At 41.7% G+C, this 25,026-nt stretch overlaps 1 protein-coding gene across 4 annotated transcripts in view; it reads right to left on the reverse strand.

Annotated features, from left to right (window-relative positions):
• dip2ca (disco-interacting protein 2 homolog Ca) overlaps nt 1-25,026 on the reverse strand; it is a 594,426-nt gene that overhangs the window by 115,864 nt on the left and 453,536 nt on the right. For all 4 annotated transcript variants that reach the window (XM_041184372.1, XM_041184370.1, XM_041184371.1 and 1 more), the window contains 6 exons: nt 20,602-20,738; nt 16,787-16,995; nt 15,420-15,534; nt 14,013-14,214; nt 13,526-13,635; nt 9,366-9,446 (listed from right to left, as the gene is read on the reverse strand). In XM_041184372.1, the coding sequence (XP_041040306.1) occupies nt 9,366-9,446; nt 13,526-13,635; nt 14,013-14,214; nt 15,420-15,534; nt 16,787-16,995; nt 20,602-20,738 (854 nt within the window). The remainder of the gene's footprint in view (nt 1-9,365; nt 9,447-13,525; nt 13,636-14,012; nt 14,215-15,419; nt 15,535-16,786; nt 16,996-20,601; nt 20,739-25,026) is intronic.

Here is a 25,026-nt window from a genome sequence, read left to right on the forward strand (position 1 = left end):
AAGGGCAACTTATGTTCATGCAATGGGGTTAGGATTGGAAGTGAGAAAATTGAGTTTTTTGATCGGAACAGGAGGGCTACACTTACATAATTTAAAACTTTTATTGAGGTATGTAGTTTCCAGATTAACTTACTGTTTCTTAGGCAGCACCTTCCAAGCCCATGACCACAATCATCTAGAAGGACAAGAGAAGCAGACACTTGGGAACACCACCACCTGTAAGTTCCCCTCGAAGTCACTCACCATCCTGACTTGGAAATATATCGCTATTACTTCACAGTCACTGGTTCAAAATCCTGGAACTCCCTCCCTAACAGCATTGTGGGTATACCTACACCACATGGACTGCAGCGGTTCAAGAAGGCAGCTCACCACCGCCTCCCCAAGGGCAATTAGGGATGGACAACAAGTGCTGGTCTAGCCAGCGATGCCCACATGCCATGAATGAATTAAAAACAAAAGAAGATAAAAACAGTTCGTAAATAAGGAAACTTCTTGATGGACCCAGTGAGTCGGGAAGAAAGGGTTGTTATCTCCATTAGGTATGTAAATTATTCATGTGTGTCCCAGAATCTAAATAAAGATTTGGTTTTGAAGGTAGGATAATTAGTTTGCTTTTCTGGTTAGAACATCCTAAAACTTGCCACGTTGCTATGGAAATAGGCTGTAGGCATCAGAAAATTTGTTTCTTTAATTTCCCTGCATGTGCTTGCTACAGGAGCTAGCAGTTCAACTTGGGAACAGGCTGAGAGAGAGTGTCTGCTGAGAGCTGTAAAGAGCTATAGACTTGAAGAAAAAGGGCCATCAGAAATCAAGGGCATCTCTGAGGTGGAGGCATGAAATCAGAGTGCAATGAAGCCCACACTTCAGCTGAAGTGCCCATGTTCATGAAGTGCTTAAGGACCAGAGGAAGGTCACTTGGCTGGAAGCTAATGGAAGAACCCCAAAAAAGCTCATGACTCAGTGGATAGCAGGACTACAGAGGACAATAGAAGTGAATTCCTGAGAACTGTGGCACTTTGGTTTTGTCCCAGAAATTGAAGGAGTCTTCAAGAGCCTGATAATTAGCCAAAGACCTCCTGGGAGGTGGTGGGGATGGGGAGTTAAAGCGGAAAGGGGGAGATTCAGTTGAGGAGTTCAGTTTTAAAGTATAAGTGATTATGCTTTTTTTTTTTTGAGTATGATGTACAATTGGTAACCCAAGAAGGGGTTTAGTCAGCTGTTGCTGCTTTGTTTAATAAAATAATTTGTTTAAACCATGGAATCTTGTGGCTTTATTCTCTCAGTAGATAACAGGGATTTCACGAATATGGTCTGAATTTTGGAGTTAGGGAAGGAACATTGGAATTTGTTGATGGTACAATTTGCCATTATCCTCAAACGTTGTGAAAGTCTCCAAGAAAACCTAAATAGATTAGCAGGAGGGGCTGAGAGGGGGCAGATAAAGTCGAATGCATAAACACTAATATTTCACAAGTAGGAAAAGGGAAAATAACCGTCATCTTCCATCATAGATTGTGGGCGGAATCGTCCCAGATTTGCACCAAGTGTGGCAGCTTTTCAGGCTATATCCTGGGAAACCCGCCGTTTCTATGGCGGATGGGCTCTTATTCACCTGCCGTGCCATCGCCTCACTGCTTCATCACTCTGGGTGCCATATTTAAAGTCCAGCCGCACGCACACATCTTAGTGCTTCAGCTTGGACTACGGCAGAGAAGATGTCCACGAAAGGCAAAAAGACTGCAGCCCCCTAGGTTTAGTGACGCGTCACTAGAATGCCTTTTGGATGCCGTGCAGGCCCGCCATGATGTCCTCTACCCCCGCTCTGGCCGCAGGATGGGCAGTGGCATGACTAACCAGGATGGGAGACGGTGGTAGTGGTGGTCAGTGCCAATGCCCTTCAAAAGAGGTCAGCCACCCAGTACCACAAGAGGATGAATGATCTCTATTCTGCCAGGGTAAGTCACCCTTCTTATCACTCTCAACTCACAGACTCACAAAATCCATCGCATATCCACAGGGCCCGCATTCACTGCCGGTTCAAGGGACATCACCATTTACTCTCTCACACATACCTTCATTGTCCTCACCCCACCATGAGATCACAACACCCATACATGCCAGGCATACTTACCATTTGTAACCTCCCTGTCGCTTGCCTTTTTAACACTCCACCCTGCTCTCTTGCCCACATGTCTGTCCTTGGCTTGCTGCATTGTTCCAGTGAAGCCCAACGCAAACTGGAGGAACAACACCTCATCTTCCGACTAGGGACTTTACAGCCTTCCGGACTGAATATTGAATTCAACAACTTTAGGTCGTGAGCTCCCTCCCCCATCCCCACCCCCTTTCTGTATCCCCCTTCCTTTTTTTTCCAATAAATTATAAAGATTTTCCTTTTCCCACCTATTTCCATTATAAAAAAAAAATATAAAAAAAAACCCCACTAGAGCTATACCTTGAGTGCCCTACCATCCATTCTTAATTAGCGCATTCGTTTAGATAATATCACCAACTTTAACTTTAACACCTATGTGTTCTATTGTATTATTGTCGTTGACATCTTTTGATGATCTGCTTCTATCACTGCTTGTTTGTCCCTACAACCACAAACCCCCCCCACCTCTCTCTCTCTCTATCTCTCCGCCCCCCACACACACACCTTAAACCAGCTTATATTTCAACTCTTTCTTGGACTCGAACTCAAGTTCTGTCGAAGGGTCATGAGGACTCGAAACGTCAACTCTTTTCTTCTCCGCCGATGCTGCCAGACCTGCTGAGTTTTTCCAGGTAATTCTGTTTTTGTTTTGGATTTCCAGCATCCGCAGTTTTTTTGTTTTTATACTTACCATTTGGCCTGGCAGGTATCCTGCTCACAATCTCTCCATCTCTACCCATGCAGGACAAGCTGGCACACAACAAGAGGGAGAGGTGATGGATTGGTGGACGAATGTCTGAAATCAAGGTCCTCACGGACTTTGAAAAAAGAGCCATCCAGCTGGCTGGTGACGATCTGGACCCTTCCTGTGCTGATGGTGAGGTTGGTGGTGCTCAACCAAGTGAGGATCCAGCAGTGCAACAACGCTGTGAGTGATGTGTCCTGTTTCACAGACCGCTGCCATGCACTAATTAACTCCCCTTGCTTTCACAGGCACATCTACCAACAGTCACGTCCCAGGGCCTCCAATCAAGCTCCGAAGAAACCTCTGAAGAGGAAACTAGTGGTACCCTCCTTAAAGTCCCATCACAGCGCTCACCAAAATCCTGCACCAGTGCAGGGATGCATGCCTTGGTCGGAACTAGCCTTAAAATTGCCTCGGGATCACAATCTGGTGAATGCATCTCACTGTCCGAACCACAGCAGGCGGCAGCAGGCACCTCCCAGGTGTCTGGCACTCGGAGGACTGCTGGAGGCTAGAGATTTACTAAGTCCGAGTCTGTTGATGAGCCTCTGGGCTCAATCATGTCACAATTGTTGGAGCTGCACAGGCAAGCTCGGGAACATCACTGCACTCGCTAGATTGTGAGGCACAATGGAAGAGTCTGTCTGCCTTCAGTCTGAGGTGATGGCGCCAGAATGCCAATGCACCGAGGTCAACACTGGTAGGATGGAGGCCACCATGGGGACCTTGGTCCAGGATGTCGCTCCCCCTGCATTACTGCGCGGGCTCAACTACATTGCTGATGCCATAGTTGGCCTCCAACAGCATCTACGCAAGAAGGGTCCGGGGCAGCTTGATCCAGCTACCCCTTCTCCTCAAGGAGTCAGCCAGGGGCCCTCGGACATTCATAGGGAAGAGGATCAGCAGGTGTACATCCCGGGGCCATCCATCCCGATGACTCTCGGAGTGTCCAGCCCCATCTGAATCCCTTCTTCCTGTGACCCCAGCAGCTCTAGCTCCATAGTCAAGGAGGGTGCCACTGCTACATAGCAGGACCCCAAAAGCAAGCCAGGGCCCTCCAGGTCTTGGCCTTCCAGTGGATACCCGTCAAGGTCATCACAGACAGGGCATAGCAGTCAGCAGGCTGCCTCCACCTCCACTGTGGATGTCCGGGGAGCACCAAGACGTAGTGGCAGGTTTAGGAAGGTTAAGAAGATGTAGTTGCATAGCCTGGGCACGGATGTTAATCGTTTGTACGTACTGTTCATTATTGTTAATAAACTCCCAAGAATGTCTCCCTGCCTATGGCTCCTTGTTCTGATGAGCAGTGTTTGTGTTGCTCAGATGCGAAACCTTTCTACACAGGATAAAGGCAGGTGTCTCAGTCCAGGGCCTCTTTCCTGTGCTTTGTACAGCCTTCAGACCAAAGTGATGGTCCAGCCTCTCACTCTTTGGATACATTAGTGATGCCTGCACCTCTGCAGTTTTTAATGCTGTCAGAATGTTTGGGCGGCTGTCACAGAGTTCCAGCGTTCTCTCTGTGTGCTCTCAGAACCTTTAAGGTGGGGCTGAACCCCATCTCTTCAGCATCTGTGACCAGTGATGCTGTGCTCCTGAAGGGCTCAGGTGCTGAAGGCGGACAAAGGATCAGATGCTTTTGAGTTTCATGGCTGCGTCTCCATGATATGACCCTGATCGCAGAGCGCAAGCGAGCTGTGCTTGGCCAGGCAGGAGTGAGGCATTCTCAGAAGCTATGTGAAGGTCTATGGAGTGTCCTCACTGCACGTCACCATCATCCTCCTGCAATTGAGCGAATATTAGAGCCTTCACTAAGTCTCCATGACAGGAGCATTATCACAGAGGGTATGTGCATTGCTACGAGCCAGACTGGAGTCAAACATTCATAGATGCAATGTGACGATCTATGGTGTCTTCTCACTGCATGTCTTCATCATCCTCCACAAACCTAGCAGCTATGAGGCCAGTATGATGGCCTCATCCTCATCATCTTCGAGGACCTCCTCACCCTCATCCCCGTTGGCGTCCTCCTCATTGGATGAGACCTCCAGCTCCTCTCCCCGTTACAACCTAGCACTGCAAAGGACACAGCAGGTGATGACGATGCGTGACACCCTCTGTGGACTGTATTGCAGGGCTCCACCAGACTGGTCCAGGCACAGGAACCTCATTTCCAGCATCCCGATGGTTTGCTCCATGTCATGAAGCGATTAACGTCTGTAATGTTATTACAAATTATTTTTTAAAATAGAGTTTAGCTGTGTGTGTGTGTGTGTGTGTGTGTGTGTGTGTGTGTGTGTGTGTGTGTTAATTGGATCAAAGCCAGCTGGTCTAGAGCTTTGATGTATAGAAAGGAGGAGGTTTGAAATGGTAGTTAGATAAACAAGGGGAAGTTTAGAAACATCAACGTCAAGGGGAAAATTTGCATTTTTAAATAAACCATTCAAAAGAATGGGTAAACATTGCACTTAGCTAGAAGATGCCAAGCATGTGTTTATTTTTATCAGCTTACTAATAAAATTGGCGGAATGAAACTATGTTATTGTTAGAAAAGGTAAAATTAAAAGTCTAGTGATACAATGGAAAATTTACAAAGAGAAAGACATGTATAAAGGAGAAAGGAGATTGTGTGTAATGGAGAGGTATTTTAAGATCCAACAAAGGTGAGAAGCCTCAAGCTGCTGTCTTCAAGGACCCAGAGCTGAAAGGAACTCATTTTGAATGCAACTGTCCAGGTTGCTCGAGTGGGCAGAGAGGCTAGAGGTCCAACTCCAATCATATCAATGTGACTACGTCTGAACTGTCTCAGCTGCAGAGGAATGGTCACTTTATACGAGGTTTCCCTAATGCGTGGTTGCTTCCCTTGCACCCGCTCAACCCCCCCCCCCCCCGCCGGTCCATCCCACATGTGCTTGTGCACTACCTTCAACCGCACTCCAAGTAGTCTCAACCACAGGGCAGCCCTTGCACCCCCACCACCCCAGCCAAAGTCTCCTCAACCACAGGGCAGCCCTTGCACCCCCACCGCCCCAGCCAAAGTCTTCTCAACCACAGGGCAGCCCTTGCACCCCCACCGCCCCAGCCAAAGTCTTCTCAACCACAGGGCAGCCCTTGCACCCCCACCACCCCAGCCAAAGTCACCTCAACCGCAGGGCAGCCCTTGCTCTCACCCCTAAATGTGCTTCAACTTTGAAGTCCAACAGGCAACCCGGGCGAGTGCTCCACAACATTATGGTGTACTCACCTCCGAGTTCCCCGAAAAGTGCAGCCCACCAAGCGCACATCTTTTATATGCTGTTGTGAAATGCGTTGGCATATCTTCTGTGGCCTAGCCTTATAATGATATGCTGATGTATTACAATGAGATTCCCGACATCCGATGGCGGGAAATGTGGCCCACCATCGGCGGGCGGAGCAGATGATCGTAAACTTTTTGGCCTTCTCGCCATATTGTCCTCGCATATTACCAAACATGCCCAACACCAGCAGGCTCGGAAATTCCCAGCCTGTAAGTGGAGTAGCGTAGCAAACATATCCCTTGATATGCAAACACAAAGACCATTAAAGATGATAACACAAGATGAGAAAGCAACCAAAATTGTAATTCTGTTGCAGGAGGCAGAGAATACCTAAGCAAGGAGCTAATGTTGAATGGCTCAAGGCTTTATTTATGCTCCTTTTAGAGTACTGGGTACCCATGACAGAGCATATAAAAGTGATGGTAACTTTACAATGTGGATAAGCTAGGATATTACTAGGGTTAATAAAGAGAGATAATAAGATTTTTCCACTAGAGATGAGAGATCAAAGGGTGACCTGGTAGAGGTCTTCATGATTATGAAGGTTACGACATGGCAAACAGTAGTAATAGATTATATCCAGAAAGAGGACATAAGTTTTAAAATGATCACAAGGGGGAATTAAAGGAGTGAATAGAAAAATTCTTGGCACTGATGGTAAATAGAATGCAAAACTATCTGCCACGAAAATTTGTTGAAGCAGAGTCCCAAAAACCTTTCAAAAGCTAACCAGATAGTTGCTTGAAAGAAACATTTAAAGATTCTGAAGAAGAGTCATATGGACTCGAAACATTAACCCTGTTTTTCTCTCCACAGATGCTGTCAGACCTGCTGAGTTTTTCCAGCAATTTTTGTTTTTGTTTCAGATTTCCAGCATCCGCAGTATTTTGCTTTTAACGTTTTAAGGTATTGGGAGTGAACAGAAAAATGGGACCTTGATGAGGTGACTTATGGTGAAAAGCAATGATGCAGATGCAATGGGCTAAATGGCATGTTTCAAACTGTAATATTCTGCAATTCTAAATTCACATTTAGAATCTTTAATTTAATAACCTGTTAGGTTGGCCTAATACTAACTATATCCATTCCCTAAAAATATCCCTTAAGCAACTTCTTGTTCTTACAGCTTTACTTCCAAAAGATAACCTCATTTTTTTTTTTACAATAAAAGGTTTCATTTAGTTTTGATGAATAGAATATTTGTTAAATAATGCTGAAAAATGAATTCCAAAAAATTATATCTCTCAAATCCATATGACTGTATATTTGAGGAAATTTTCCTATGACTTATAGATGACATTGAAGATTCCATCCAATTAAATTGGTATTTTATTAATGGAAGTATGCCTGCCAAGTTGCCCATTAGCTTACTTTCCCACTTGCGGTTAAAAATTCTGATTCTGAAGGAGGCATATGCAATGGGTACCATCAATAAATGTGGCTCTCATGAAACAGAGCATTCTGAAGCAACATCTGCTCGTTTCTTGTAGGTTTGCAATCACTTCTCTTCCAAACAAAGATTTGAAAATAATTTGCAAGGTGACCTCCATATTTCAGGCAATGGTCAAATTTGTAGTGAAAACTGGATGAAAATGTTAGAAAACATTCTTTTCACAACAGGCAAAAAAGAAACCATTTGCAAAAGTTACTAGATTTGATATTTTAAAAATATCTTTCAAAAGATGTAAATTATATTTCTCAGGGCGTGGGAGACAAGAGCACTGCCCTCCTTCGGTTTCCAAAGGTGTTGGTGGTGGATTTGTTTGAGTCCTTGGACTTGACCCTCTGATTTTGATTATTTTCTAAAATGCATGGCCCAATCTTGACAGAAAAGATCACTTCTCATGGATTTTATCAATTTTGCTTTAGAACCAAATACCATGAATGACACTTCAATTTAATGCAAAAGTGCGGAAACTACAGGAAACCAATTTTCAGTTAATGGTTTTACTGCCACACTGAAAACTTAAAATAGATTTCCATACTGTGCAGTGTCTGCAATCCCAGCATGTACTGTTTAAAATGAGCTCTCAATACTGTGTCTGCACATGCACACTATATCTTATCAAAGAGATTACGCTTTTGTTTCTGGGTTTGAAAATGTGTTGGTAAATGGCGCTAACATGATAATCCTGTATTTTTTAAAACATCATAGCCTTCTTGTGGTCAATTATGCAAAGATATATTATCTGAGCCATCATCACAAGCCTACTAATAAAAATAATTAACACTGTAGAACAATGCAAACAGAACGTAATTTTTTCTGGTAATTAACTTTTTTTTATAAAAGAAGTGGATTATAGGCTGTGACAACCGTAGGAATGCAGATGAAATTTACTGAACATAGATGGAATTCATTGTCAGGGCACCAATGTGAAGCTCCAGCTCTTTCCTTACTTTATTAGTTGCCTGTGCCACTGTTCATCGCCCTAAAAACCAAAGTCAATTACCAGGAGATGAATGACAGCAGCAGTAATCAGCCATTTTGTTACTCCAGTGTGTGCCTTTGGGTTCAATGAATAATGGGCTGTCATGAAGTCGTAATGGGGATGACAGGCATCTTTTGCAGTGCTGCGAAAAAAGGTTCAGCCTCCTGAACAGTCAGCCCGATTTTCTTCCCCAATCACCATCTGCTATCATCCATTTGATGCCCAAGGTGAATTTCATCCACAGTGTGTTTTAGTTCCTAAGTGTTTGTAATGTTCTGCACCCAATCACCATCAGTAGAGAAGTATATATTATCAATTGCAGTCCATGGTTGGCTGAAAGACAGACCTTTGAACGAAGCAAAGAGCTTCTATTGGTCTCAGAACATCTTCCCTCAGTTACACTGTGCAAACCACATTGCAAACAAACCTAGCATTCAAACTTATTTTGGCATTTTGTCACCATCTGACACAGCTCTCATTTTCAGTAGGGACATCCAAAAGTAAGAATAGTGGGTCAAATATTCAAGATTAAAAGCAGCATAATCAAAGTAGTACTAGTTTCAACATTATCAAATGATCTGACTCAATAGAGTGCAGTTGATTAACAAATTCACAGTTCTGTAATAATAGTGCATTAAATGATATAATGCATGTGAATTAGCATGTAAAACTGTCCAAATATCGTCAGACAATAGCCCAACTGCTTTTCATTAACTATTGGTTAATGAAAGACTTACCCTAGAATTCAGTAGTGTGAAAAGCACGTGGTCAGGAGTAGTTTGAGCACGCCATTGTAGAACTTCAGCCAGAAACATAAACTGAAACAAAAGCATAGTGGTTAAGGCTTAGAAAATGCAATCCTGTGAGATGATGATAGTGTGAGAAATTACTTTATTTTGGTGCTGAACGCCTCTATGATTTTTTGCACAAATAATTTCTGAGAATTTGAAGGTGGAGGAGCACATTAAATTCAGCAGGCACCATACGCACTGCCTATCCCACCCATACCTGTACTGCTGGGATTTTACCAGTGGCAGGATAGGCATCATGTGGCCCACCTACCAGTGGACAATTAATGGCGGGAGAGGCCCATGCCAAGCTCCCAATCCAGCAGCTCTCCCTGCATGAAGGGGGGCCATTGGAAGGGACCCAAAGGTGTAAGCTCCCTCGGGTTCCCTCATCCTCCTATGCCGTCCCCCCCAACAATCCCTTCGGCCCTCCCCCAATGTCAAGTTGACCCCAGTGAGACCATTGACTCACCAGCACCGCAGCCTTGCTGCGGTATAGGCGGTGGCCACCACTTCTGGTGAACTGGAGAACTTCTGGCTCCTGATTGGCTGGCAGCTCTCTGAGGCAGGACTTCTTGTTCCTGAGAAGTAGGAAGACCCACCTCAATGGCCAATTGGCCACGGGCTCCCCCTTGACATTTTTAGTTGAGGGGGTGGGTGGGGGCACATTGGGGCTAGGGCACTCTATTACATGCAGCCCTAAATTACCAATCTCAATCAGAGCAGCCATACAGACAGCTGTGGGAAGCTGAAAAGCTCCAGCACTGGCACGTTATTCTGTTTTGGCCGAGTCTAATGAATAGTTTTTCTTATCCACAGTTCCCAAACCTCAAAAGAAAAAATTAAAATTTAAGAAAGGTTAGGCATTTGTCCCTCAGCACTATCTTTGACAAATGAAGCATAGGAAAACAGTAAAGTTTAGAAATCAAAACAGAAGGTGCTGACAAAACTCAGCGGGTCAGGCAGCAGCTTTGGAGAGAGAAACAGAATTAACGGGCTGAAATTTTCACTGAGCCAGCAGGTGCCCGACCCACTTGAGCATAAAATGACACGTGATGATGTTGGGTGAGCGTCCCGACATCATTGCGCACTCACACGATATTTTGGTCGGCGGGCACACGGGGGAGTCGGCTGCGTGCCCACCGACAATTAACAGGCCTACCCGGGCCATTAAAGCAACGATTGAATGAAATTTTTCGCTGCCCATCCAACCATACGGTGGGAGGGCAGGTGAAAAGGCCAAGTGGCCTTTGGGGTTTGTACGAAACCTCATCCACGTCCAATAGCAATTAAAAATTAAATAAAAACGTTGAAATTCCATTTATAACATGTCCCTGCTCATGTGACAGAGTTACATGAGGGGGGTATGTTTTCAAACATTGGTAAGTTTTTTATTTTATAAATTTTCAGCTCCCTGAGGCAGCTCCGTGTGTCTTCAGAGAATGTTCATTGCGTGCACCCACACGCATGCGCAAATTTCACGCTCGCCCTCCTCTCGCCGCCACCTGGGCAGTGCTCAGCGTTGCAGCGTGTGTTTCACACTGGCCGGCCGTTAATTGGCCAACCAGCGTGAAATCGATGTCGGGGCCTCATCGTGGTTGGCTTCTGTGGTAGCTCCCAAGCCTGCCTGCTGCACCCGCCCGACAAGGTAAAAATCTTGGTCAATGTTTCGAGCTCAATATAAGTGTTCTTGTGAATGGAAGTGAGGTAGAAACCTTATGGGCTTTTATGCTGTTGAAAAAGGGGGGAGGGTCACGTGGAACAAAAGGGAAGGTCACGGATGGGGCTCAAGGTCGGAGGAGATTAAATAGCAAAGACGTTCATAGAACAAAAGGCAAATGGAGTGGTAACCGTTGTAGTAAAGAAGCTAAGCATAGGTCCAGAGTAGGTGTTAATAGCACCAACCAGAACCAATAATCTTGAACTGAACCAATCTTGAACCAGTCTGAGGTATTGATGCAGCAAGGAAGCAAAATTCCCAAAACAAAAGAATGAAGCAGAACAAGGAAGAGGTGAAGATATGAAACAAAAGTCAGAAGTTAAAAAGGAACCTTTGGTTCATTGTGTAACCTGAGACCTCAGGCCAGTCATCCCTTCCTTTAAATTCCATACTTTTGCCCATCTCCCAAACCTTTACACATGACCAGTAGCTCCTCTCCCTTTAGACAATTAACTATATCTATGATAAAAGCAAAAAACTGTGGAGTTTTTCCAGGTATTTTTGTTTTTGTAACTATATCTATGTCATGATGCTCATTATATGCTTATTTGTTCTGTGCATGTACTCATAAAACTGCCATTCATAAATGTATTGATGTTCTCTCAGTGCAAGAAAGGTCAAAATAAAATTTGATTCTTATTTTAAAACCAAAAACGAACAAAGTATCATGCCTTGCTGATTGGTTTTCAGAATAAGTCAATTTTAATTTGAAAGTAATCATTGTCAAAATCAACTGAAGTTTCTGTGTAATACTGCTGATGCACCATCTGCATAAAAGACAATCATATAAGAGTCAACATCCAGAGGGTTAACACCTTATCCTCAGTGCCCAGATGCAGTACTGGTGACATCCAATGAAGCAGAACCTTATAAATGGGGTCAAGGGATGGTCATTTCATTATAATACCCAGTGGTATGTAATGGGATAGTAGAGTTGCAACTCAATACCTGCCAATCAGAAATCTTGATGGCGTGTGCCAGAAGACCCTCGCCCACCGAGGGTCTACCCACCGAGAAATACACTGCAAACATCCTCAAGCTCCTTAATAAGGGAATTAAAATTTGATGAAATTGTTCTACAATCTTCAAGTCAAAGGTCTCATTTCCACCAGGCTGAATTCCTGGTTTTTTGCCCCCACCATTCCCACAGGAGAAGCCTGCCAGAAGCTAAGCATAGGTCCAGAGTAGGTGTTAATAGTACCAACCAGAACCAATAATCTTGAACTGAACCAATCTTGAACCAGCCTGAGGTTTTGCTGCAGCAAGGAAGCAAAATTCCCATGAAGCAGAACAAGGTAGAGGTAAAGACTTTTTTTAAAAAAAAAACATTAATCAATGTAAACAATCTGTAATTCTGTCAAGTTCAGCTTTACATGCTGGAATTTAGCAATGGTGGCGGGGTTCCAGTCGACAGACCCAAAAGGCAGGACTGACACTATGTTAGCTAGACCGAGGACTGCATCTTGTCAATTAGTTGGCTGCCGCCGGGGCTGCAATGCCTATTCAGGATGGCTGTCCGACCCCAAGAACTGCCAGCCAATCAGAAAGCTAGCAGCTCAGCAGCGCCACCAGGGGTGGTGGCCATTGCTGGGGCTATACCTGGAGGATGAGGAGACACTGATAGAAGTATGCCCTCACGACCAGGGTACATGAGGCCTGGGAGTGTCAGCTACAGTCAGGCAGGCCCCCGGCAAGACTGAAAGGGGTTAGGGGTTGGGTGTTGAGGGCAGGCAGCACCTTTGCTGAGATGGCCATTGCCACCATGAATCCTTTTGTGGGCAAAAGTGTGTCTGTATAGAAGTGTCCCCCCACCAAACCACACAGAACCCAATGGGTGACTTCCAGAGTTACCTGCTGGTCTCCCCACGTGGTGGAGGGCCCCCTATTGCTGTTTAAATTCCAGTGGAGGCAGGAAGAGACCTTTAATTGGCCTTTGGGCAGGGGGCACACTTGCATGGCATAGCAACAAGATGACAATGGGCACACCATCTCCCACTTAACCACACCATTTTAGGTCCCCCCCTCCCAACCCCGTCCCCAGTGTAGTAGAAGGATCTGGTACATACAGGGTAAATGTGGGACTGAGTACAGTACACAGTGATGCAAGAGGGCACATGACCTACTCCTAGGGTCAGTGTGGTGATGGCCAGAGACATGCTAAGACCTAGTATGGAGATAGCTCCATACCTGTACCCTTTACCGCATAGTTGTAATTAGTTACTTGCTGTTAACCTATAGAAGATTGCAAAGACTTCTTTAACAGACAGGTTCTGTAAACAACACCATCCCAACACCCAGGGGGCTGTTAAAACCCAGCCCTCAGTAGTTCCAGTCACAGCTTGCTACAGAATGGTCCATTCAGACTGCACTGAAATGCAATGGTACTCACCTTTCTACCTTGGTCATTGTCTTCAATCTGTCCTAAATCTCTTCCACTGGCCTGAGCAATCCTCTTTCCTGATACCAGATTTCCAACCATAACAGAAGCTGGACCAATCTCTTTTGAAAGCAGGAAATTCCACAAAACGTATTTCAGTAAATTGTAACTATCAAAAGACATTCCGTTTATCAATTGCACTCCTTTCTTTAATTCAGAAATTAATCTCAGGTAACATGCTTTTTTTGTTGGTATACTTGACATAGACTGCATTAAAAATGACAAGACTTCAAAATCTATCACTTATTTTAACTTGCTGTTTCAAAGTTACAATATAATTTTCAAACTCAAAAATGAAACTGAATTAAAAGGAATAAGATAATCTATCCTTGGCTACGTGTTGTGTATTATGATACTGGGTATTCCTTTAATTTAATCTGTCAAATATTTATATAGCATATAACTCAATATTGAGCTTCTGCTAGGAAAAAAACCTTACCTGGCTGTTTCTGTCTTGGCTTGGGCAGGTTTGTTACGCAAGTGTGCGGACACATTAACACATTGCATGGGTGGAGGGAACCCTCTAAGAAGCACTGTTTGGTTTCTGAGAGGTGTATACCACCAAGAGGAGTTTTTGGAAGAGTATTAGCTGGTACTAGAGCCAAACAATAAACCCCTACTTGATGAATACCGTCGATTGCCTTTAGAAAAACAGATTGTTAAAAAGGTCATATATATATATATTTATTCACACAACTATCAGGTACACAATTACACCTCTTATTGCCACACTAAATATTTTTAAAGAGAGATATATCTCTCTCTATATATATATTTATGTAATATGATAAATATGTTATATTTATTATAAATAATAAAAAATATGCATTATTAACATACATTGAATGAATTTGTTACATAAAAGGGTGAAGAGAATGCATCTGTCATACGATTGCACTTCCATACAAAATCATTAAAATTGTTTCTATCTTGCTTTATTTACACATGAGCATTTCTTTAATCAGAGCTTGGCATTATCCAGTTATTCTTAAGAACCTCCATTAGGCTGGAAGTGCATAACATACAAGGTTTCTAGATCAGAAGCCCCAAATATAACTTCAATAAGTTATAGAGTGAAAGCTCGTAACAAATGCTGTCATCTCAAACATAGTGGTGAAGAGTATTAAAACTATGATCCGGTATACTTGATGGTTGATGTGGTTTCTTAGATAAACAGTGGCTGATTTTAGGTAACATTTTCTCAAGAATCTTTTATCATTCTAAATGACTCTTTTTATGCTAAGTGATACTTATGAAAACAAAAATATTATCAAAGTGTTGATGAAGCTTTTGTCAATACAAGGAGTTATTATTCAAGGCTAATTTAAAAAAAAGAATTCCTAATGGTTAACAACGGGAAAGTTTCACCAGCCTATTTTCAAAGGATTCCACTCAGCACATGATCCCGCAGATAAGCAACACTGGCAAAAATATAACTGTGAACAGAGGAAGCAAGTTTATGTGAAAGCACAACTCTTTACCTTTCATTTTCTCCTCTTACTTCTACTTATCTGAAGGCAATAATTCGGATTGAAGTATAATTCTATGGGCACTAACAAAGCTGAAATACTTTGCCTAAATGGCCAATCTTGAATCATGTGTTAATAATGAGTGTCAGTGGGCAATTCATTGATGGGGTCATCAGAGTCATGCTCAACTCTGTCCTCAGCCAATGTCCTACCGTCATACTTCCAGCAAAGATTGTTGGACTTGATAATAGAGGCATATCTTTATACATATACACAATCTCCAGCCAATGACAGGGCTCTCAATTGAATGTCAAAACCTCGGCAACCTTTTTGCCATATTTAAATCAAATGCACTTCTGCTAATCATTCATCTTTACCTGAAGGACTCTACTCATCCACTGAAAGCTATCTTCCTCAGTAGAATCTGGTCTCTGTTCAGCAATGATTACGATCCTCTCATCATGCAAAACATTTATAGAAAACACAGCTATTCTGTTAACAGACAGAGATCAGAATCAAATTAAACTATAAGCTTGGAAAGATCACACAGTACTATAACTTTACATTCTGTAATCCAACAACAAAATTACTGAACTTCAAAACAAGTTCCTATTCATTGTAACTATCAGTCCTTTCTTTTATTGCAATAAAACCCTAATTTTTCAAGGTTAACGTGCCTTAGTTGGCCAAAGTTAACTTAAATTTGTATGAATTAATACGTGGACTTGAAGTTCTTCACACTTGGCCTGAGCATGAATTGTCTCATTATAATCCCTTACGTCCTGACAATTAAATTAATTAATCACTTCATAGTTATTTAGAATTATTATTGCCTCTTTAGCTCAGCTCATTACTACTGTTTTTCCTCCTTTCAATACATTATGGTTTGAACCTTTACAGTTGATAATACAACCGTGTTAAATGCCAAAATATTCCATATGTGCAGGATATGGCTATTTTCTGAATGACATATTTGTAATGCATCAAAGCTCAAATTACAATTCAATTAAAATTTTATTCATTTAATTTTATCATTCAAGATTTTGTTCTATCACAGTGACGTGAAAGCAATTTTTGATCAGGTGTGTGTAATAGACAATATAGAGAAAAATGAATGCCCAGGTGTGAGTGACAAGAACAATTAGTCTGATCAAAGGGGTTAAATTGAACCATGAGAGTGAAGCATAAAGTTGGCATGTAATGACTTCCACACTAGGAGATTAACAATGGTAAGAAACACTTAGCAATTGAAATAATATGTTCTCGATATCTTTTTCAATTAAGGTAGGGTCAAAGTAGACAGTACCAGATCAAAGCCCACTTCAAAGGAGTGTGATATTTGTAAACTAACAAGTCTCTCATCCATTGCTGATAGGAATTCTGGATCATGCAATACTGAGCTTCAAACCTTCATGGCCACCCTTCAAATGCTACCCCCATGAGAATATAAGTAACTGCATCTACTAGCGTATGTGGTAGAGGTAAATTTGAGGTCACTAAATTCAGGCTACAGGCCAATGGTTTGCTTTCTATCTGTTGAAGGCATTTTGTACCTGTAATAAAGCAGCTGCTTTGAAGTAGGATGCCTAGGGTGTAATGAATGCATGCCAGATGCAAGATTTATATAAAAAAAAAATAAAGGTTGATTGAGTATAATCTAAATTTTGGCAGTCAATTATTGAAAATTCCATGCATGGTCAACTCTGGAGTTTTCTGTGTTGTTAAGCCAAGTGCAGACACAGACCTTCCTCTGTAGACAAATTTCATTGGTTCCACTGCAAGCGCTGTTGCCACAATGTCATCTGCATTGTGCCGCCGCCCACTGACAACCATCAGGCCATCCATTTTCCCCACAACAAAGACCATTCCACCAGGACCAACAAAGCCCAAGAGTCCAGTCCTGACAAATGGATATTCACTGATAGGAGCTCCTGAGCTCATCATCGGGAACATCTTAAGAGGGAGATAAATGGGGAAAATAAAATCAATAATACAGATAAATATTTACTCCTTAAAACAGTAAAGAACATTATATAATGAAAAAATTTCTTTAATAACAGGCATTTTTTCATGAAATACAAAGAAGAAATGTTAGTAACAGTTGAAACAGGTCAATTTTATTGATCAAACTCAAAAACTGTGATTTTATTGCAAACTTGTTTCATCTTGTTTGGCATTTGAGTGTACACTCTCCAGAGGACGTCAATATATGCTGCTGGTCAGGAATGGTTGCCATCTTCTATACCCTGAATTCAAGGGAACCCTGACACTTGGGAAATGCTCTGTTGGTGTGATTCCTCTTTTCCACAGTGAAGGTAATGAACAACCTGCTCTTTGCGAAGAAAACATCAATCGCTCACTTGACGCATCTATGAGTAATGAAGGTTAATCCACCCCCACAGGGAGAGGTTTGCAAATTGTCTGCAGCCTTCCAGAGATGGCACAGCTGTGTGGCAACTTCTTTGTGAAGCAGAGGTACTGAGTGCATGTCCGGCAGGGATGTCTGAGTCAGTAAATGTTGTTCCTGAAGTGCAAATAGGTGCCTATATAATATCCAAGGTAGCATCTGCCTCTCTAGGTCCTTAAGAACTTGCTTTTCTCATGCAAGTCTAAAAATACCACTGGAACGCCCAAAGAAATTCCAACTGTGACAATTTTGATTGCTGCAAATGAGATGGTAGCTGGAAGCAAGACACTTGCAAGAAAGGAATTTCAAAGTGTTGTAAACAGAAAAAAAAAGCAAGCTGAAACAGATACAAACAAATGACCACACCAACTTTTTTTTTTCATCCATTCATGGCATGTGAGCTTGCTGGCAAGGTCAGCATTTGTTGCCCATCCATAATTGCCCTCAAGAAGGTAGTAACTAAAAGATAAATAATGCAACATGATGCAATAAAAAGAATTGTAGCCAAAAAGTAATATCTTACCCTGGAGTTTCTGCTAAGCTGCAGTGCTTTTTTTCAGTACAATTTCCCCAAAATGAGCCATAACAGTACAAAAGAATTTTAAGGATAAATTACATTCAGTGCAGATCACGTTTCCCCGACTTGTGGCGCTAGTTTAAATAACATCTTGGCAGAAGCTGGCCCCCTCCACAAAACCATCCATGCTCTTAAATCAAATAAATTAGCAGTGCAAACTTCCACTTAACTGCACTCACTGCTGCCTTTTGCAGAGGCTCTAGAAATTAAGCAGTTTTTCAATGGGCGCGACGACATTAATAGGTAAGTTTTAAAATGTTCTCTCTTTTTAAAAAAAATTACTAACAAAGCAAAGTTATTTCAAAAACCTATATTCTAAAAGGCTGATGAATTGTGCTGGTTCATGCCAAATCTTATGCTCTGAGATATGCCAGTGAGTTTGAGTAGGAACTTGAGAAAAGAAATACTTCTCAAAATCAGTACAACTTTGGACATAATCTATGCCCGGATTGCTAATTACACCCAAAGAGAAAACTCTATTTCCTCACCTTTAAGAAACCTAACTGTAGCCCAGGCCCTCCACATATTGCAGCAGTGTTACAAATAGGATTGTAAAATAAACTATTTGTGCACACATATATAAGAAAGATTAGGATTTGATTTAATATGATTAAAGTTTATGTTTTCTTTTGATTTGTAAATAGCTTGTAGTTATGAGCAGCAATTAGAAATAATGAAATAGTTAAAATTATTAATTCCCAGGACGCTCAGGTGCTTAAACAATCAGGGCACTATTTAGCTGGCTGCTGTTTATTTTCTGCTGAGGTGCAAGATATGAAATTCATGTTGACTTACTTTTGTCAATATATTAGGAAACAATAGTTCCAAAAAAGGTGACAATGGTTTGTGATGATTGGCTAATCACCTAGATGGTAAGAAAATTTGGCGTTTTAACAGGAAATATCATCATTGCTGGGGTATTGTTCAGAAAAACAATTATCAGGGCATAATGAATCACCAAGGACAGACCACTTAACTAAAGGTCCATAAAAATCTGAGCCTTCCTGTAGAATTTGTACTGAGAGACAAGAGTAGGACAGGTTCAACGGGTTACGTCTCTATCCAAAGGATAGGTGAGAAAGTTGCAGTCATATCTCCGTAGGAGTACTGCTTGGAGACACTGAGTGTGCCAAAGATTTGTTCGAACATGGTGAAAGATTTAAGTTGCAAACCATTCTTGGTGACAGATGCGAATTCTCTTCCAGGATAGTAACATAAAAATGGGAAGAAAATTACAAAACTTACATGCATTTGCAGAATTTTTTTCCAATGGTTAACAAGCCTGCGCTGACCATCAGCGTAGCCAAAAAATTATTTTTCAGTACAAAATGTGACCTGCTGTGAATTGGGCACGCTAGCCTGATTTCACAACTTGCCTCCAAAGAAACTGACGGGCAGTAAAAGACCTGACCAGCAGGTCCATTAAGGCTACTCAATACCGTGATAGCTGGGGCATCATGACTAAGTTACACTCCAACCTTCCAGCAGTTGTGCAATCTTCTGGAAGAGGCAAAAATAAGAGGGGGCAGAATCTTTACCTGGGCGGCGAGCGTGCACCTGACCCACTAGAGCATAAAATGACACGTGTTGACATTGGGCTAGCATCCCGACGTCAACACGCAGTCGTGCGATATTTCGGTTAGCAGGTGCGCGCCAGAGTCGGCAGCGCGCCCGCCGACAAGTAAAGGCCTGTTAAGGCCATTTAAAAGGTAATTGAAAGACATTTTTCGCTGCCCATCCAACCTCATGGTGGGCGGGCAGGCGAAAAGACCAAGCCGCCTTTGCACTTTTTAGAAAACCTCATCCACAGGCGGGATGAGGTTTCCAACAGCAAATAAAAATACAAAAATTTACATTTCATCTGTAACATGTCCCTGCTCATGTGACAGTCACACGAGGGGACATGCTTTATTACATTTTTAAAATCTTTATTTTAGGCTTGGAAAAATATTCATCTCCCTGAGGCAGCTCTGTGCCTCAAGGAGATTTGCAAGTGTGCACTCATGCGCATGCACAAAGTTTGCGCTCAGACTCCCCTCCCACCTGCAGAGGCAGCGCTGAGTGCTGCCACTCGCGTTTCACACTGGACAGGCCTTAATTGGCTCACCGGCGTGAAATCGCGGTCCGGCCCCAATCGCGGTAAGCTTTCCAGCCACCACTGCCCACTCCCTGCCGAGCCCGCCGGACAAGAGCTAAATTCTGCCCAGAAAAACACCAATGAAGGGGAAAACAAAACACACTGGAAAATTCCTCTGCAGCCTACTCTGATGATCAGAACTTGACCAGCAAAGCTCCACATTGCCAGCAGAGGATTGTAATCCCAACCTTCACATTCCCTATGAGAATGGCTCCTTACAATTTTCAATCAACACTCTCAGCCCTTTCTAACAGTGTCACTGCAGCCCCTAACATTTAAAATCCCAATTGTCCTTTCGGTCGCTTAAAATCAGAACTGCTGAATTATCATCTCCATGGAGCAGGATGCTTTTGGTAACACAAATATTGGACTCTTTTTTTTAAATAATTATAATAAGCATTTTGTTGACAAGTTAGTAAGTAGCTTTATGTTTCGTACCTCAAAAGTGTTCTTTGTCATTCCTGATAGACCGTAGTAGGATGTACCTGCAGCAATGGAGCATACACAGAGCTCGCCTATTTCGTCAGTTCTACAGAGTAAAGGGATTCCTTCTGGTCTTACAACACACATCACACCTGCAGAAAAAACATAAGGACCTTAATTCAACAACACAACCTTTTCAAACTTACAAGTCAAGCTATTCTAGTACGTCTTTACTGAATGTGCGGCTAATAGCATTTCTGTCAAATAAGGGAGGTGGCACAGGGGAATTACATTTAGATTGTAAATCAAAAGCTAGCAGAGGCTTTCATTTGAAATGTGTGAAGGTGACTTCCTAATCAGGACTACAAAAATATTTTACTTTTTTTCAGGGCCATTACTGTAGAGAATACTTAAAGTCAAGTAGCCTGTACCTAAAGCTGCAATATTTAAGTAAATTCTTTTAGATTACTTAAGTTTTTAAGTGCATTTTATAAAAATTCTTCTGATTAAATCAATGTATGGTATTATGAAATAACAACATTCAAATTATATTATAAAGGTATCGGCAATTAAATCCATATAGCTTCCCAAATGAGTGTGTTTTTAATGAGAGGAAAGGAATTAATAAAAAGTGAGGCAGCACATGAATGAGGTATCTTTACTTACTATTTAACATAACTCAGTTTGGGAAAATTCCACCAGCTTATTTTACATTTTTTAAAAAAAATTCTACTCCACAATTTAAAGTACATTCAAGTACAGGATTCTCAGCTGGCAAATTAAACTGAAACTCTAATCTTCCCTTAACTGCTGGGGTAAAATGGAAAAGACGAACGGAGTGATTCACTGCTTGTGCAATGATGCCCTGAGGGGGGGGTTACTGGTTCAAAATTTCCACATATTATTCTGAGCAGCAATGGTCTAAGCACAGAATAATGCTCAGATTCAGTGGAAAGAAAATGAAGGAAGGCAGGCGTTTATGCTGTTCCCAAAGTTTTCTTGATGATAGCATCAATTCAGCAAAACCTCTGCCAGAGGCCTCCATCATTCACTAACAAAGCTTCATTAAAATGCCCAACAATCCCCTCCCTGCCCCGCCCCCAGCCCCCATGCAAAAGAATACATGTTTGCTGCAATTATGCCAGTTTTTAAAAAAATGCTTCAGTCTATCATCCTGAGTGTATCAGGAAATTTCAATGCAAGTTATCAACTGCAAATGAGTGCAAATTTCAGCAATTTGGACATAATTTGCCAGTTATGCCATTGCAGGAAATTCCAGCCAATTAAGGTGCTATGTAATTGGAAATGTTTTTCTTCAAAACCAGTAAAGCAAGCATTAGGATGTGCTTTACAGAGTCGAAGGACTGGTTTTCAGCCCAACTGAACTTCATTGTACCATAATGAAATGTCATAACCTACAGGGCTATAAACCAAAAGCTGGAAAGCGGGATTAGACTGGTAGCTCCTTTTTGGCTGACACAGTGATGATGGGCCAAATGGACTCCTCTTGTGGCATAAATTTTCTATGACGCTGGAACCAAGTCAGCCAGCTCATTGTGAATAATTACTCATCGACATGATTGTAGCTTTGAATTTTGCAGTTAGAGAGCCTAATGGATGTAGTGGAAAATTTGACCTGCAGATCCAAATAAAGGGATGTGTACTTTAAAGAGGCAAGTTAGGAAGAAAAAGGCATCATGCCAATGGACACACAACTGGATGACCAGGAAGCAACTTATTCTGCCTGTGCGCTCTCTGGGTAGCTGTTTTAAAATGTGAACATCAATGATTTTGTACTATAGGTATAATCAAACAGGAATTCCGAAGTTGGGAAGTCTGCTGCATTATTTGAACAAATGGGGAGGAATTTTTCATTTGGCAGGCAGGCTCAGTGGAAGCGGGTGGGGGCAGGCATGGTAGCGTGTAAAAGAGCACTTCAATCTCCCTGAGGCACGGAGATTGAATCGATCTTAAAATTATTATATAAAAGGTTTAAAAATTCATTTAAACATGCCTCCTCGTGTGACTGTGTCATGCATTGGGACATGCTTTTATACCTATGACATTTTATTTATTTATTTAATAAAAGCTTTAGGAAACCTCATCCTGCTCGTGGATGAAGTTTCCTAATAAACGCGAAAGCCGCTTGGGCTTTTCGCCTGCTCGCCAACCTTAAGGTTAGGTGGGCAGCGTTCACAATCACAATAATTACTTTCTTAATGGCCTTAATAGGCCCTTTACGTTTCGGTGGACACGCAGCCGACTTTGGCACGCGCCCGCCGAATGAAATATCGCGGGGCTGCACGATGACATCAGGATGCTCACCCGACGACATCACACCTCATTTTACGCGTCGGGCCCGCCCCGCATCCCAACTGTAAAATCCTGCCCATGGGGTTCATCTACTGGCACATTGCAATGTTCTGGCATTTCGCCCCCCATCCTCTCATCCCACCATCCCTCAGAGCTACTAAATTGCAAAATAGCGAGCAAATGCCACCACTGTTTTTGTGACCTTGGTCTCTCCCCTGATTATCCGTGCTGCTAGTGCAGGGGAATGGAAAACATACTCTGAAATGTCTGCAGAAAATTTAGTACGATTCTTCGGGGATGCTTGAAGTAGGAGGTAGGTATGAAATATAATCCAGATAATCAATCTTGCAGCAAATAATGTGAACATTACATGGGGTGCTATCAACATATATCATATGATGTAAGTAATCTATAACATGATTTTAGAAAGCAAAAACCAAATCTCCTGGAATTCTTTAAGGGGTAAGTAAAGCAGCAAATGAGGACCATCCAATGGATATAATTAACTTCATTTTCAGAAAGCATTCAGAAGGAATGCCCACTTGACAATGTTAACGAGGATTAGAGCATACGGAGCAACCAATGAATACCCTGCTGACTCCACTATTCTTAAATATATTGATCAGTATGCTTAGCTATTTCAAAATAATACAACCCTAATACCACCAAAATTGTGGTACTAAATGACTGGTGTAACTGAGATTGTTAGACTTGAAAAAGACATAGATGAAGCAAGCAAAGAAGCTACAAAGTTGATTTTAAATATAGACAAATGTGAAATAATGAACGTTGATACATGAAACAAATTGTACTGAACATAGGTGTTCATTAATAAAGATGGGAAAGGTAAAAGGAACAGAGAGCAATTACTATCCCACCAATGCAAAGTTGCTATAAAAGAAAATGGGGCTAATCAAATACTCCACTCCAACCTAACACTCTTTCATTCTAACATAAAATAGGTTGGTTTAATACTAAATAATTCATTGGCAGGAGCACAGACAGAAAACCAAGAGCTAATGGAGCTTCAAAAGGACATTGATAACTGGAGAACATCCAAAGAATTGCAATGGTTAAGATTCTGAGACTTACGAATCTATGCCTAAGCCCTATTCCGGCTTCTAAGCACACTTTAATGCAGCATTTAGGATATATCGCATGGTCGGAGGCGCTATCTTCTGGATCAGATGTTGAACAGAAGCACTATTTTGCATCTTTAGGTGAGGAATAAAGAAAGTCCCATGCTCTATTTGAAGAGCAGGGAAATTCCTTTAGTGTTCTGACCAACACAGCCTTTAACCAACGCCAGCAAAAAGAAAAGGCAATGATAAATGATCTTAAACTGATGTTTGTAGAATCTTGCTGTGCAGAAATTGGATGCAGCATTTGTCTACAGTATAAAAATGATCACACTTTTAAAAAAAAGTAATTTGTGGGGTGCAAAGCACTTCGATTATCCCAAGGGCATGAAAGGCACTTGAAAATGTCAAGACTTTCTTACATTAGGAAGAAATAGACATGGAACTAAAGAGTTTTCATTGAAGAAGAAAGTCAATGAAGACAAATTTCAAAAATCTGAATTAATAATGTGGGCTGGTTAAGCCGAGTGGCCAGTTTGTAATTCCCATGTAATTCCCTGTAGTGTCAGGTAGGACATTGCTACTTGAATTGCTTTGTGAGAGGATATTCAAAAGCAAACAAAAAAACCTGCATTTGTATTTTGCGATAAACAGTTTGAATAAAATCCTAATTTGGTTTTTTTTGTAATATTTTGAACATTTGTAAGATAATATGAATTAAGTTACATTTACAATTTTCTAAATAGAGGCTGATAACTATAATATCACTATCAAGTTAATGTCATACTAGCATAGTATAACAGTACGTGAAAATGATTTACATAGAAATCTTTTCGACTGAAATATATAAAAACCCAACCATCGAACTTAATGAACTTGGAATAGTATTCAAGACGCAGTATCTTGCTATAGGATCAAGGGCATTGAAAATTGTAATTACATTTGACACATGCACACCATATTTTAAAAACTTTTTTCATAATTCACTGAATATTGTCAAAAGAATCAACACAAAATACAATTAATTAAAAACTTATCAACTTTGTCT

The sequence above is a fragment of the Carcharodon carcharias genome, chromosome 3, assembly GCF_017639515.1.
Source record: "Carcharodon carcharias isolate sCarCar2 chromosome 3, sCarCar2.pri, whole genome shotgun sequence".
Classification (NCBI taxonomy): Eukaryota; Metazoa; Chordata; class Chondrichthyes; order Lamniformes; family Lamnidae; genus Carcharodon; species Carcharodon carcharias.